The sequence below is a fragment of the Pseudophryne corroboree genome, chromosome 2, assembly GCF_028390025.1.
Source record: "Pseudophryne corroboree isolate aPseCor3 chromosome 2, aPseCor3.hap2, whole genome shotgun sequence".
Classification (NCBI taxonomy): Eukaryota; Metazoa; Chordata; class Amphibia; order Anura; family Myobatrachidae; genus Pseudophryne; species Pseudophryne corroboree.
This window is the reverse complement of record NC_086445.1, coordinates 667,565,016-667,582,098: the sequence shown is the minus strand read 5'-3', so window position 1 is coordinate 667,582,098 and position 17,083 is coordinate 667,565,016. Positions and strand designations below refer to the sequence as shown.

Sequence of the window (17,083 nt, the reverse complement as noted above, 5' to 3'; positions counted from 1 at the left end):
GGGTAATCATAAACCAAATAACCCAATCATTAACTATAAATAATTTTTATTTGATCTTTAACAATATAATAAAAACTGTTATGTTTAATGTTGCTATGAATTTATTTTTAGTTTTCAGACTGATTATGATGCGTTGTATCATTGAAAAAACACTTGTTTGCAAAACAAATCAGTCCTCTTAATTAGTTTTACAGAAGTGAGCATACTGTGGAAGATATTTATATGTCACAGTCTGCTCCAAAGTCATTGCCATGCACACATATTTAAAGCTGGGCTTTATACATAACGATTGTAAACCTGACTATCCCACCAATTTTAATTGTAATGGATATAAAACTTCCTATTGTTCATTATAAAAGTATGATAACCTGAAGTTCATTACTAATTTTATAAAAATAAAAACAACAATATCATTGCAAGCTACATAGAACATATTATGAACAAACCACTATGGAGTAAATTTACTAAGGTGGGAGTTTTTTTTAGAACTGGTGATGTTGCCTATAGCAACCAATCAGATTCTACTTAACATTTATCTAGCTGATTCTAGAATATAATAGATATAATCTGATTGTTTGCTATGGGCAACATCACCAGTTCTAAAAAATTCCCACCTTAGTAAACTTACCCCTATGTCAGATTATTTAGCGTGAGTTCTAATATATAGTGATCAAAAATCTGTTTGATCTAAATACCAAACTAATCTAATAAAACACAACATTTAATTAAATTGCAGTTTATGCCCTATAAAAAACTAAAATCTACAATAAAACCATCTTGGCATCAAAACCTACAAGTGCTAACAACCCATAATGAACTGCAATATGTTTATTGGTTGGTAAGGGGAAATAGTTGAAGATACATGACATATGTCAAGAACATGACATATAAACATCATTTGGATACAGGATTCAACATGTACCTTGTATTTCATAGATATATTAGATTATGCCCCTGGCCTCAGTCTAGAACCTGAATTTAATACGAGTGTCTCTCAGTGTCAAAGTATAAACCCAGCAAGGCAAGAGGTTATGTCAGTTTATCATGACGATGAAACTTAGTTAGGGCAAGTCTGTGTATCGAAACTAGTCTATCATCTTGTAAAATTTGTGCCTGTACAAATGTGCTACATTAATTGACTATACATATTATGTCATGGAACATAACAAAACTTAATTAAAAACATTTTGGTATTGTTGGTGATGTACACAGTTTACTGAGATTCTCTATAGAACATTATAGCACAACACCATTAGATCCACTCATAAGGGGTAATTCGGACCTGATCGTGGCAGCAAATTTGTTAGCAGTTGGGCAAAACCATGTGCACTGCAGGAGGGGGGGGGGGGGGGGTCAGCTATAACATGTGAAAAGAGAGTAGATTTGGGTGTGGTGTGTTCAAACTGAAATCTAAATTGCAGTTTAAAAATGCAGCAGCCAGTATTTACCCTGCACAGAAACAAAAAAAAAACCACCCAAATCTAACTCTTTCTGCAAATGTTATATCTGCCACATCTGCAGTGCACATGGTTTTGCCCAACTGCTAACAAATTTGTTGCTACGATCAGGTATGAATTGCCCCCATAGTGTTTTTTTTTTTTGCCAAGGTGACTAAAGCTGACTATACACTAGACCAACTTTCATCCAACCATACAACTATTTGGTTGGTTAGAATAAAATTCTGGTAATGGATGGGAGCAAACGACAATTAGCAATTTGCTCAAAACCCACAAAAACAGACAAAAACAATTGTTCAGACAAGTTAAATTGGTTTCATTTAAAATACTTGTGTGAAAGATAGTTTTTGCCAATTTTCCTGGGTATGGGAGCAAATTGTTGATTGTGATTTACTACCATCCATTACTATTTTTTCTTTCCAACTAACTAGTTGGATGAAAATTGGTTTAGTGAATGGCCAGCTTCAGGCACCCTGACTGTTTAGAGATGTCACAGAAGTGATTGCCACCCAAGAGCTCTCAAGTTATTGATACATTTTTTTGTGCGGGGTCCCACACCTATGACTATTGATCCCTCAGAAAATTAGATTTAAAGAAAAAAACTGGATTGTAAAGCCTAATTAACAACATCTGGCTAACACAGCAAAGACATCTGGTTAGGTTGGGCCACGATACTCAATTGCCCTACAGCATAAACATTTACAATTTACAATGTTGGCTCATTGCTTCTATGTCTTCAGAAATAGAATGTAAAAATAAATTGTGTCTATATTCCCTGCAGGGTTCCCCTGAAGAGGTTTAAGCCCATGAGGGAGGTGATGAAGGAGCATGGTATCAAAGCCCCAGTTGTTGATCCAGCTACAAAATATTTCAGCAAATATGCAACTGCTTTTGAGCCTTTGGCTAACTACATGGATGTGAGTTGCAAGAAACAATGGTCAAAATGTACCTGTATGTAAAGTAACTTTCATCAATAAAAAAAACATTTACCTACTGCATAGGTTCTCAAACTCAGTCCTTAGGATGCCAAACAGTTCATGTATTCCAGAATCACAAGTGACATAATTAGCTCCACCTGTGGATCTATTAAAATTGTCAGTGAGTAATGAATACACCTGTACACCTGCTGGGTGACGTGGAAAACATAAACTTTATGTGGTCCTGAGAACCAAGTTTGAGAACCAGTGACTTAAGTTATCCATCGAATAATAACAGACACAGATGTGTGGTGACTGTAGGTCCTCTTAAGCCTTGTGCAAAATGTCCTGTGTGCAGGGGATTCTTGCCTGGAGATTCTTAGTTATATCCATGTTATTATAAGTTGTGCAACTGTAACATACAGTATTTATCATTAATAACAAAGCACATGGCCTGGGTTCTCAAAGACAAGTAATCGGATTCATATGTTTATGATTTCCTTTGTGAAGGATATTAATAAATTACTGGGCTATTGCGCTATAATAACTATACAAAATGTGCTCATAAATACATACAGTATATCGTGCCTAAAGCACACAAGTGAAGGCAATAGTATAAAGCTCTTTATTACAACCAAACCAATATCTAATAAAAATATTCTAAAGCACTTGGTTTTGCTGTATATAGTTCCTGAGTCTAGGAGAAGGTACTCAGCATGGAGAGCTTATACTTTATCATATAAAAGCCAAGGAAATAACTGGAATGCATGCCTAGGTAACATAATATATATGTGTAAAGTCATATTTTCAGTTAGTATTTCCAACATTCATTGTTAAAATAAATGTTTATAGCGTCCTCATTTTTCCTATTCTGACAGATGTCCTACTACGGAGAGATCAGTATAGGAACACCACCTCAGAACTTCCTGGTCCTGTTTGACACTGGATCTTCCAACTTGTGGGTGGCCTCAACCTACTGTCAAAGCCAGGCATGCAGTGAGTAATTTATGCATCCAGTATAATTCATTTTGTTGTCCCTAAGGTGATAATGCCTCCAAAAGTGTTTCCCAGTAGTGTTTTCAGTGACTTTTATTAGCCACCTGCAATCTGTGGTACAATCTACCACACACAATCTACCATACATAATCTACTACACATAATCTACAACACATAATCTACCACACATAAGGTAGCGTTTCTTACCTGCATGTTACACAGTGTTTAAGGTACAGGAAATTACAAACTACCTTCAATCATTAGTCTTTATTCTTATGCTTGTTTTTTGTCCTCTTTGTCCTATGTTAGGTGTGTGTATATTTACCAGAGTATGAACAATGTGGGTGCCTTGACCTCATATAGAATTAGGAGTAAAACAAGGTTTAAAGTGCAATTTTCCACTTTACAGAAGGCCTGATTCAGATATGGATGGAGTTGCTATCACTGCTGCTTACATGGAAGCAGCAGCAGTGATAGCACTAATATGGTGATGCAGCAGGAGGAGGCATCATGCGTTCTACATGCATTAGTGATGCGAGCTGTGTCCTAGGACGCAGCATCGAATCATCTGCAAAACCATCGGCCAGCTGCACTACCAAGAGATATATAAGATACAAATACGTCTTGAAACTCGTCAGTTCCTATAACAGACAATGACTAATTTAATAAAACAAAATAAAATACTTTTAACTCAGCTGTTGGCAGTAAAATGACAGATACATAATACAAACACACTGCCTGAGGAGGCTGATGAGCATGTTACAAGATTCCAAATACTCATTCTGTTTTATTATTTTATGTTTTTTTTCTTTTAATTGATTTGCATTTTTAAGTGTTATTATTATCATTCATTATCTGACTGTTACTGCCAACTGCCTAGTTAAATATATTTTATTTTGCAAGCACAGTATCATTTTGCAATTTTACTATAAGCAAACTGGTTTATGCTGTGAAAGCATACATAAAGGGAGCTACAGTATGTAGCATAAAAAACCTACTGTATCACATACTTACCTACTCTCTCGAAAAGAGGGAAGTTGGCAAGTCTCCTGCATCCCGCTCTCCTCCACCACACCCCCCTCTCACTGCCACCCGCTCCCTGCGACAACCCATTACACAGGAGATGCGGGCAGGGCAAATTGCACTAAACTGCGTCATCGTAGCCCTGCCCCCGCTTTACAATGTTGTAATGTGTGCATTGTAAAGCAGGGGGCAGGGCTACAATCACATGATTGCATCACCACTCTCCCGTACCGCCTCCTCCAAGCCATTCCTGCAGTTACTAATCCACTAAAAGGGACATTTACTAAGCAGTCATAAGTGCGGAGAGGTAAGCCAGTGGAGAAGTTGCCCCATCAACCAATCAGCAGCTCTGTATAATTTTATAGTATGCAAATTATAGCTGTTACTTCAGTGCTGATTGGTTGCCATGGGAAACTTCTCCACTGGCTCACTTCTCTGCTCTTCTCACTGCTTAGTAAATAAATGTCCCCCTAAATCACACATCAGTGACTCCAAGATAAACACAGATCACCTGGGAAACTACTAGCCCATAAAACACTTCTCTTGTGATAATGTATGTTATGGCTTGAAGGAATCACTGGTCTGTTTATTCTAATATTCTTTTAATGTCCTACATATTTACTTGCTCATGTTTTTATTTCACTAGCAAACCACCCAGTGTTTAACCCCAGCCAGTCTTCCACCTATACCTCCAACCAGCAGCAGTTCTCTCTACAGTACGGGACTGGCAGTCTGACTGGAATCCTAGGATATGACACTGTGACTGTACGTGTATATTTACATTCTGGAAAACTAGTTAGAGGGTACATGATCATGCAGCCTTCAGGAGCTGTGGGATTTGTAGTTCCTGTCACACACTAGAGCTGGAGGTGTGCACAAACTTTTCACTTCTGAGGCATTTAGTTGTGACAAGGAAACAGCGTTTCCAATTCAGTCTTATGTGTTAATGGTAAGATTTATCAAAGCTTGGAGAGAGATAAAGTATCACTTATTGGATGGTACTTTAGCTCCCTCTACTTTATCTCTCACCAAGTTTTGATACATTTACCTCAAAGGGAGGTTTTTTTTCCTCCCTTTCTGAAGGACCCATTTTTACTGGAACATTTTAGTAGTAAAAAAAACCTTGGTGCAACACATGTCAATCTGTGAAAAAAAGTTTTTGCAAATTTTTTTTCTACAATTTTGGAAATTATGTCAGTACCAGTTTGAGTTCTAAAAGCATTATTGAACTGTATATTCTGTGGAGCAGATAAACAAAGAAATCACAGCTAATTTTTTTAGGTAATTCGTTTACAAGTTACATGGGAGCTCACGCAATTAGAAACAGCAATTTCCTTTGAAAAGGCTTTGTGTGCTTTCATGTAATTGTCATCATACTCTGTTATTATTAGTGATAAACTGTGATGAAATTTTACTGCCTAACTTTTTTAATTGACACTGCAATGTTTACTGAAATTCAATAGTCGATATCAGAGCAGCATTAATGAAATGTAAAGGAATGACCAAAAAGCAGACAATAAGGTAATAAGGTAATATGCTGTCCATTTTCGCCATGGACTGACACATGCAGTCATTTTTAAATGTATAATGGCTCTACCAAATCTATGACACAGAACTGGAAGGGCTGATAATCTCTCCCCTCACCCTTCCACCCCTGTTGTCTTCACAGTTTGTGGCACCTGCTGTAAAGGATTCTGGGTATAGAGGGGAGGTTGAGGAGTTACAGGGATCTATGTACTACGCCTTGGCAAGTGATAAAGGAGAGAGAGCTAGGAGCTGATTGGTTGGAACTTTATGAGTCATTTTTTAAACACAGCCTGTATTATGGCACTTAGGAGCTGATTTGCTGGTACTTTATCTCCGTCCACTTCATTTCTCTTCAAAGCTTTGTACATGGACCCCTGTGGGAGAAAAGGTTATATGTATAGGCTCTAACTAGAGGGAGTAGTGTGGGTACTATGAGAGAAAAGACCAGATGTGGGGTCTGTGGTTGGGGAAGGAGATGTTAGTAAAGTTTTTTTTAGCAGGTGTTAGTGCAAATTTAATTTAAAAAAATGTAACTCACTTCAAGTTTTAATAAAAACATAGACAGCCAGCTGAAACATTAATAACATCCAGTTCCTAGATATTCTCAGTTCACAGATTTTCCTTTCTCCATTTATACAGATCCAAAATGTAGCTATTTCACAGCAAGAGTTTGGCTTGAGTGAGACTGAGCCTGGAACCAACTTTGTGTATGCCCAGTTTGATGGTATCTTGGGTCTGGCCTATCCATCCATTGCTGAAGGAGGCGCTACCACTGTGATGCAGAATATGATTCAACAGGGCCTTCTCAATCAGCCTTTATTTGGATTCTACCTTAGTGGGTAAGATTAATAGTTTTGTTCACTTTGTCTTCAGTTATTCTATGTTACTTTTTTAATATGAGTATTTGTGCTTTGCAATAATTGCGTGTTTGTGAATTTCAGTCAGGAGAGCTCTCAGAATGGCGGAGAAGTAGCTTTTGGAGGCGTTGACCAAAACTACTATTCAGGACAAATTTACTGGACCCCTGTCACATCTGAAACATATTGGCAAATTGGAATCCAAGGGTACAGTAGTTCCTCCAAACATATTTATTTAAGCATGCCTTGTGGACATATACAGTATGGATGTGATGCTGTCCTCTGTACTATTTCTATTTCAACATGTTATATCAACAGTTCAGTGCTTGATCATACAATTTGTATGCTTTACTTGTATATTTGAAAAATATATTAATGTTTATTATTGAGTAATGAATTTGCTTATGTTTTCCCTTCAGGTTCGCCATTAACGGACAAGCAACTGGGTGGTGTAGTCAAGGATGCCAGGGTATTGTGGATACTGGAACTTCTCTGCTGACTGCTCCTCAGCAAATCTTCTCCTCACTTATGCAATCCATTGGTGCCCAGCAAGATCAGAATGGACAGGTACTGTATGTGTGGAGAATCCTGGAACCGCAGTGACAAGCAAAGGGACTTTCTGGAGGAGTCTCTAATTATGACTTGTAGTAAAATGCCACTGTAAAGTCAGTCCATTTCTTTATTTCTTTACTCCCATACTCCCTCTTCTTAGTTCATTTAAAAAAAGGATATAAACAAGTATAATATAGGCTCTACTTCCTTTTCATAGATGTGTAAGCAAATATAATGATTCCTGCAGAACTTGATTTCAGGGTTAGGGTAGCATTACCTATGCTTTTTTTTAAAGAAAATGTTCAATGTCCCAGTGAATGAGTTGCCCTTTTCTCTCTTTCCCTTTTATTACCATTTGCTAATAAAGTACTCACACAGGTGCCAATGGCTACACATAGGTGGACAACTAAATCCAGTCCTTTGGCTTCTCGGGCTAAGCAAGTAGATTACTTCCATCATCTCTTGTGCTTGTTAATTTGGTGTGACCAGCCTTCCAACATTTATTATTATTATTATTATTATTATTATTATCCTTTATTTTTAGTACATAAACAAATAAGCAAAAACAAGAAAACAGTGACATACAATACAATACAATATAGGATAAGTACAGGTTATATAAACATGGCTGCGTCAGCTGACAACACTGAAATAAATATCAGGGTGGCAGAAAACTGAGAGTTTTGGTGCCGTCAAAAGGAGGATTGAATAGAAGAAAGGTTAAGTAAGAGATGCAAAAGCACATTAGGGAAGAGGGTCCTGCTCGTGAAAGCTTAAAAGGGAGGGGCACACAGACAGGGGTGACACAGTTGGGGTAGAAAGTGAGCGTATACAACAGAGGGTTTAGGATGAGAGTCAGCTGGGTTTCTTAAATCATATCATTCATTTTTATGTAAATGTTGGGTATTGTCCATTTAAGTCCATAAAAACTGCAACTTCGGTTGGCAACTGTGGCCAGCATTACAACCACATTTAGGGGCTTATTCTGGGTTGCACACACTGCCAATGTCAGGCACAAAGGAGCAATATTTGAATCTGCATATGTCTAGGTCACACTACTGATTCAGAAGCACAGTGTCTGAAATGTAGTGGAATGTATTGGGCGTTCATGGGTGATGACATGGGGGAGGCTAATCAGATGTATATAGATACTGCTTCTAATGGGAGTGTCGCTGACAGTGGTTGTGTACAAAGATGCTTTATCGCTCACACTGGAGGAAGTACTCTGACGGAGAATCTGCACCTAGCATAGGGCTTATGCAAGTTTCGATGGCGGCCTTTGAGTGTCTAAAGTGGACGCCTCAATTCTTGCACATTCAGACACATGGCTGTACACCAGAGAGAGGTTCTGTAGCAGCATTGGCATAAAGTCACAGGTGCTACATTGGCAAAAGACGAAGTCCCGTGGGTGCGTCCTACCAGAATCAGAGTTACCTTAGGAGCAACAGCAAAAAAAGGTAAAAACATGTTGCACTACTGGTGGGACAGATTTAAACTATGCAGAGAGAGTTATATATAGGGCCTTTTCCTAGCTTAATTCTAAATGTTGATAACAAGCAAATGTATTTCTGTAACGTCCTAGTGGATGCTGGGGACTCCGTAAGGACCATGGGAATAGACGGGCTCCGCAGGAGACATGGGCACTTTAAGAAAGAATTTAGATTCTGGTGTGCTCTGGCTCCTCCCTCTATGGCCCTCCTCCAGACCTCAGTTTGAATCTGTGCCCGGACGAGCTGGGTGCTGTTCAGTGAGCTCTCCTGAGCTTGCTATAAGAAAGTATTTTGTTAGGTTTTTTATTTTCAGGGAGCTCTGCTGGCAACAGACTCCCTGCATCGTGGGACTGAGGGGAGAGAAGCAGCCCTACTCTCTGAAGATAGGTCCTGCTTCTTAGGCTACTGGACACCATTAGCTCCAGAGGGATCGTACACAGGATCTCATCCTCGTCGTCCGATCCCAGAGCCGCGCCGCCGTCCCCCTCGCAGAGCCGGAAGACAGAAGCCGGGTGAGCATAAGAAGCAAGAAGACTTCGAAATCGGCGGCAGAAGACTCCTGTCTTCACTGAGGTAGCGCACAGCACTGCAGCTGTGCGCCATTGCTCCCGCACACACCTCACATACTCCGGTCACTGTAAGGGTGCAGGGCGCAGGGGGGGGCGCCCTGGGCAGCAATTGGGACCTCTTTGGCAAAAGTTTAGCATATATACAGTTGGGCACTGTATATATGTACGAGCCCCCGCCAAGTAAATGTATATTTAAGCGGGACAGAAGCCCGCCGTCGAGGGGGCGGGGCTTCTTCCTCAGCACTCACCAGCGCCATGTTTTTTCTCCACAGCACCGCTGAGAGGAAGCTCCCCAGCCACTCCCCTGCAGTTACACGGTAGAAGAGGGTAAAAAGAGAGGGGGCGGGGGCACATAATTAGGCGCAAATATCAATATAAACAGCAGCTACTGGGTTAACATTAAGTTACTGTGTTATTCCTGGGTTAATAGCGCTGGGGTGTGTGCTTGCATACTCTCTCTCTGTCTCTCCAAAGGGCCTTATGGGGGAATTGTCTTCAGATGAGCATTCCCTGAGTGTGTGGTGTGTCGGTACGTGTGTGTCGACATGTCTGAGGTAAAAGGCTCCCCTAAGGAGGAGATGGAGCCAATGTGTGTGAGGGGTGTCTCCGTCGACAACGCCGACACCTGTTTGGATATGTGTAATTAAGTGCTAAGGTGAATTTATTGCACAAAAGATTAGACAACAGACAGGGAATCTATCCATGTCTGTCCCTATGTCGCAGAGACCTTCAGAGTCTCTCAATGATCACTATCCAAAATAATAGACACTGATATCGACACGGAGTCTGACTCCAGTGTCGACTACGATAATGCAAAGTTACAGCCAAAATGGCAGAAAAGTATTCAATATATGATTATTGTAATAAAAGATGATTTGCATATCACTGATGACTCATCTGTCCCTGACACAAGGGTACACATGTTTAAGGGGAAGAAAGCTGAGGTAAATGTTCCTCCTCTCATGATGAAAAAGAGCGGGAATCTCCAGACAAGAGACTGCAGTTTCCCACAACGAATACTCAGGGAGTATCCTTTCCCTACTAGGGCCAGGATACGATGGGAATCTTCCCCTAGGGTGTCACGTTTGCCCAAAAGGTAGCCCTGACTTAACAGCTATCCTCAGGGATCCTGCAGATAGCATGCACATTCTGGTACACTACTCAGACTGGCGATTGTGTCGGCATGGGTTTATAGCGCTGTAGCAGCGTGGACAGGTACCTTATCAGCAGAGATTGAGACCCTAGTATGTATATATATATATATATATATATATGTATATATATATAGAGAGATATATATATTAAAGATGCTGTCTTAAGAAAGAGATATATATATAAAACATGCCCAAAGAGACATTAGTCTACTTGGTTCTAGAGTCAACGCTATGTCGATTTCTGCTTGACGTGTCCTGTAGAATATGCAATGGACAGGTGATGCCGACTTAAGAGGCATATGGAAGGCTGAGGATTGTGTGGAGAAGGGATCTCGGACCTGGTCTCCACAGCTATAGCTGGTAATTCTGATATTTTGCCTTATATTCCTGCACAGCCTAGGAAAGCACGACATTATCAAATGCAGCCTTTCGAACACAAAGAAACAAGAAAGTCCGAGGTGCGTCCTTTCTTGCCAGAGGCAGGGGCAGAGGAAAGAAGCTGCACAACACAGCTAGTTCCCAGGAACAGAAGTCCTCCCCGGCCTCTACAAAATCCACCGCATGTCGCTGGGGCTCCACAGGCGGAGCTAGGCCCGGTGGGGGCACGTCTTCGTAGGTTCAGCCACAAGTGGGTTCACTCTCTGTTGGATCCCTGGGCAATAGATATTGTGTCTTAGGGATACAAGCTGGACTTTGAGGAGATGCCCCCTCACCGACGGCCCTGCCGGCTTCCCCCCACGAGAGGGAAATAGTGTTAACTGCAATTCACAAATTGTATCTTCAACAGGTGGTGGTCAAGGTTCCCCTCCTTCAACAAGGAGGGGGTTATTATTCGACCATGTTGTAGTCCCGAAACCGGACGGTTCGGTCAGACCCATATTTAATTTAAAATCCCTGAACATATACCTGAAAAGGTTCAAGTTCAAGATGGAATCGCTAAGAGCGGTCATCGCAAGCCTGAAAGGGGGAGATTTTATGGTGTCTCTGGACATAAAGGATGCATACCTTCATGTCCCCATTTATCCACCTCATCAGGCATACCTCAGATTTGCGGTACAGGATTGTCATTACCAATTTCAGACGTTGCCGTTTGGTCTCTCCACGGCCCCGAGAATCTTCACCAAGGTAATGGCGGAAATGATGGTGCTCCTGCGGAAGCAAGGTGTCACAATTATCCCGTACTTGGACGATCTCCTCATAAAAGCGAGATCAAGAGAGCAGTTGCTGAACAGCGTATCACTTTCTCTGGAAGTGTAACGGCAACACGGCTGGATTCTATATATTCCAAAGTCGCAGTTGGTTCCTACGGCTCATCTGCCTTTCCTAGGCATGATTCTGGACACAGACCAGAAAAGGGTTTATCTCCCGATAGAGAGAGCTCAGGAGCTCATGACACTGGTCAGGAATCTATTAAAACCAAAACAGGTGTCAGTGCATCACTGCACTCGAGTCCTGGGAAGTATGGTGGCATCATACGAGGCCATTCCCTTCGGCAGGTTCCATGCGAAGACCTTCCAATGAGACTTACTGGACAAGTGGTCCGGATCACATCTTCAGATGCATCGGTTAATCACCCCGTCCCCCAGGGCCAGGGTGTCACTCCTGTGGTGGCTGCAGAGTTCTCACCTTCTAGAGGGATGCAGATTCGGAATTCAGGACTGGGTCCTGGTGACCACGGACGCTAGCCTCCGAGGGTGGGGAGCAGTCACACAGGGAAGAAAATTCCAAGGTCTGTGGTCAAGTCAAGAGACTTGCCTTCACATCAACATCCTGGAACTAAGGGCCGTATACAACGTCCTACGTCAAGTGGAGCACTTGCTTCGCGACCAACTGGTTCTGATTCAGTCAGACAACATCACCGCAGTGGCTCAGGTGAACCGCCAAGGCGGCACAAGGAGCAGAGTGGCGATGGCAGAAGCCACCAGAATTCTTTGCTGGGCGGAGAATCACGTAAGCGCTCTGTCAGCAGTGTTCATCCTGGGAGTGGACATCTGGGAAGCAGACTTCCTCAGCAGACACGACCTCCACCCGGGAGAGTGGGGACTTCATCAGGAAGTCTTCACACAGATCACATATCGGTGGGAACTGCCACAGGTGGACATGATGGCATCCCGCCTCAACAAAAAACTACAGAGGTATTGCGCCAAGTCAAGAGACCCTCAGGCAATAGCGGTAGATGCCCTGGTGACACCGTGGGTGTTCCAGTCGGTCTATGTATTTCCTCCTCTTCCTCTCATTCCCAAGGTGCTGAGGATAATAAGAAAAGGAGGAGTGAGAACAATCCTCATTGTTCCAGATTGGCCACGTAGGACCTGGTATCCAGATCTGCAAGAAATGCTCACAGAGGACCCGTGGCCTCTTCCTCTAAGACAGGACCTGTTGCAACAGGGGCCCTGTCTGTTCCAAGTCTTACCGCGGCTGCGTTTGACGGCATGGCGGTTGAACGCCGGATCCTAGCAGAAAAGGGCATTCCGGACAAGGTCATTCCTACGCTGATAAAGGCTAGGAAGGACGTGACAGCTAAACATTATCACCGTATATGGCGAAAATATGTTTCTTGGTGTGAGGCCAGGAATGCTCCTACAGAGGAATTCCAGCTGGGCCGTTTCCATTACTTTCTACAGTCAGGAGTGAATTTGGGCCTAAAATTGGGCTCCATTAAGGTCCAGATTTCGGCCCTATCCATTTTCTTTCAAAAAGAGTTGGCTTCTCTACCAGAAGTTCAGACGTTTGTAAAGGGAGTGCTGCATATTCAGCCTCCTTTTGTGCCTCCAGTGGCACCTTGGGATCTTAACGTGGTGTTAAGTTTACTGAAATCACACTGGTTTGAACCACTTAAAACGGTGGAGTTAAAATATCTCACGTGGAAGGTGGTCATGCTATTAGCCTTGGCTTCGGCTAGGCGTGTGTCAGATTTAGCGGCTTTGACACATAAAAGCCCCCATTCTGGTTTTCCATATAGATAGAGCAGTATTGCGGACCCGTCCACAATTTCTGCCAAAAGTGGTGTCATCTTTTCATATGAACCAACCTATTGTGGTGCCTGCGGCTACTCGTGACTTGGAGGATTCCGAGTTACTGGATGTGGTCAGGGCTTTGAAGGTTTATGTAGCCAGAACGGCTAGAGTCAGGAAAACGGAGTAGCTGTTTATCCTGTATGCATCCAACAAGCTGGGTGCTCCTGCTTCACAAACTATTGCTCGCTGGATCTGTAACACGATTTAGCAGGCTCATTCTGCGGCTGGATTGCTGCTGCCTAAATCAGTTAAAGCCCATTCCACTAGGAAGGTGGGCTCTTCTTGGGCGGCTGCCCGAGGGGTCTCGGCATTACAACTATGCCGAGTTGCTACTTGGTCAGGTTCAAACACTTTTGCGAAGTTCTACAAGTTTGATACCCTGGCTGATGAGGACCTATTGTTTGCTCAATCGGTGCTGCAGAGTCATCCGCACTCTCCCGCCTGTTTGGGAGCTTTGGTATAATCCCCATGGTCCTTACGGAGTCCCCAGCATCCACTAGGACGTTAGAGAAAATAAGATTTTACTTACCGGTAAATCTATTTCTCGTAGTCCGTAGTGGATGCTGGGCGCCTGTCCCAAGTGCGGACTTCTTCTGCAATACTTGTATATAGTTATTGCTGCAATAAGGGCTAAGTTATTGTTGCATCAGGGTTGAACTGATGCTCTGTTGTTGTTCATACTGTTGACTGGGTAAGTTTATCACAAGTTATACAGTGTGATTGGTGTGGCTGGTATGAGTCTTGCCCTGGATTTCCAAAATCCTTTCCTTGTACTGTCAGCTCTTCCGGGCACAGTTTCTCTAACTGAGGTCTGGAGGAGTGACATAGAGGGAGGAGCCAAAGCACACCAGAATCTAAATTCTTTCTTAAAGTGCCCATGTCTCCTGCAGAGCCCGTCTATTCCCATGGTCCTTACAGAGTCCCCAGCATCCACTACGGACTACGAGAAATAGATTTACCGGTAAGTGAAATCTTATTTTCCCCTGCAGGTAAAAAGAAAAAAAAAGCACCCTTATATTGCAACATGGATTATTCCAGGGACAAACTCCTAACTCTGAGTACATCCCAGGTTGACTAGATCAAGATAAAACTAAAGAAAACAAAATATATAAAGGGTCACTAAATGTAATGCAAATTTCCTTATTTAAAAGAGATATTCCTGACAATAACAAATTTATAAGTAAAAGCCCCATAATGTGACAGAACTAGCTCTCTGACTGAATCCTAGCTATTGTGTTGCTTTATCAGCCATATTTGGTTAATAGTGGCTAAGAGAAGCTCACTGTATTGTCCTCCAGTGGAATTATTGGCAGGAAGACCGCTGTATGAAGTAAAATATCGCCCTCCCACAATAAAGCTTATCTGAGTTCTGGTAAACTGTCTTACTGTATACAGTATATTTGTAAATGTAATCTGTATCTCTTTTATACTGTATATGCCAGTTTGTATTTTACGTTTTCTAGTCCTTAAGATGCAATGGAACCTACTCAAGTAATGAAAGTGTCCCTTCGAAAATACATTAGGATTTTGTGATTTATTGATGATGATCGCAGTTTGGTGAATCATATACTGTATCCTCTAGAGAAATGAAGAATAGCAAATTGATCAATAAATAAGTGGTTTTACATATTGGGTGAGATTTAGCTCTGTTAATCCTTTTCTTTTTCTTATGTCAGTATGCTGTGAGCTGTGGTAACATCCAGAGTCTTCCTACTCTTAGCTTCACCATCAGTGGAACTTCTTTCCCCCTTCCTCCATCTGCATACATTCTTCAGGTAGGTTATCTTCTTCTACTACTGACATAATATACTTCCTTCAGGAGACCCCTCACTTTCTCCTACTCACAATCTGTAAACTGAGACCTACCATAACTGAATTAAAAATAAATGAAAATCCCTTTCATAAAAAAATGCAAACCACCATAAACCTTAATTCCTTTGACACATTTACTGTATGCTGTGGTTTCTTTATATAGCAAAATGGATACTGCACCGTTGGTATCATGCCAACTTACCTGCCCTCTCAAAGTGGACAGCCTCTCTGGATCCTGGGAGATGTCTTCCTTCGGCAGTACTATTCTGTCTATGATTTGGGAAACAACCAAGTTGGGTTTGCTTCTGCTGCATAGACCTACTGGCTGACCTAGATGCCAGCTTCATCCAATGTCCATGTGATCATCCAATAGAAATACCTGCATGTCATTATTTCATAATGTTCACATGACAAGTCTAATTTGGTAAATGCTTTAGATGTCTGATGCTTTGCCATTAATAAAAGTAGTGTAATCAACTTCATGTGTCCACTGAGTTTGTTTACATATTTTTTCTCTGTTTGTTTACATCATTTGCATTTATCCGTGCTCCAAAAATTCACTATAACTCAAAGTAGAATATCTGAAATCCATGACTGCAAAGCAATTCCTTTTATGGAAGGCCTTTCTGTTGCAGGTTTTGGACATTATGGAGTTTTAATAAGATGAGTACCATTAAAAAGATAAGGCGAAAAGCAATATTTTTTATGAACAAACCAGGATAATAGTTATGCTGACTGTTAATAAGTCCATGAGGCACAACTGAGCAATCAAAATAACCCTATATAAATGAGCCTTGTCAGTTGAATAATGTATCACATACAGGAAATTATTACAGATATTAGAAGTCACCACAGAAACCTGTACCAATATAAAATACCTAAATTCTCAATATCCTCATAGTAGTGACATAATCCCATACATGTTGTCAAAGTCAAAAATATTACATAGAGAGACCATATAAACTGCACACATATAAGTCGCTATACTTGCAAATATGCGCAGCGAGCACAGCAATATATGGAAACACACGCATTTGCTCGGACATGGCACAGAGATGGATTCGGCACTTGTTTCATACAGTACATGGTTATAATAATGAACAGCACCAGACATCATGGAGATTTAGAATTGGCTAATGAATTAATGTCATGGATGTGTATCATTCGAACCGAACCAGATAAACACATCATGTTTGGTATTGAAGCAAGCAGAATGAGGTGTGGGTTAGTTTGAGGCCTGTTGTGTTGTTGTGGGACATTGCAGCGGATAGATATGATTATATGTATAAAAGCTAAGATCATATTGTTAGAACAATGGATGCTCAAGACAACCTTTTACTAAGTTTTCAGGGCTGAACCTGATTAGCATATACAAAGGAGAAAGAAAGACCCCTCCCCCAGGTACTGGTCAAACAGGAAGGTAGTGGTCAGGTGTGGCCTCAGAGAACAGATGTAATGTAGCTACACTCACAGACACACACACAGCTACCTGGCACCAAGCAGCATGGCAGCTAAATCCCCAGGACATCTTCCAAACTAAAGGCTAAGTATTGAACCTCACATGGCTAGATAAGGAAACAGACAGATTGCTTTCTGGTTTAAATAGGATATTGTAACTTGGTTGTGTGATTGTTGGGTGTTTGTGGATACTCTGTGAAGTCTGTGATAAATTGGAACAGTATACAATCTGTAGCATAGTATTTGTGGTATTT

At 41.5% G+C, this 17,083-nt stretch overlaps 1 protein-coding gene across 1 annotated transcript; it reads left to right on the top strand.

Moving 5' to 3' along the window:
- Positions 1-2,242: 2,242 nt before the first annotated feature.
- On the top strand, positions 2,243-15,848 carry LOC135051070 (gastricsin-like). The gene is made up of 8 exons (XM_063957250.1): positions 2,243-2,374; positions 3,253-3,370; positions 5,040-5,158; positions 6,560-6,759; positions 6,862-6,984; positions 7,197-7,344; positions 15,236-15,334; positions 15,535-15,848. Exons 1-8 carry the CDS (start codon positions 2,264-2,266, stop codon positions 15,685-15,687), a joined length of 1,071 nt encoding a protein of 356 aa, XP_063813320.1. The 5' UTR covers positions 2,243-2,263; the 3' UTR covers positions 15,688-15,848.
- The last annotated feature ends 1,235 nt before the right edge of the window (positions 15,849-17,083 follow it).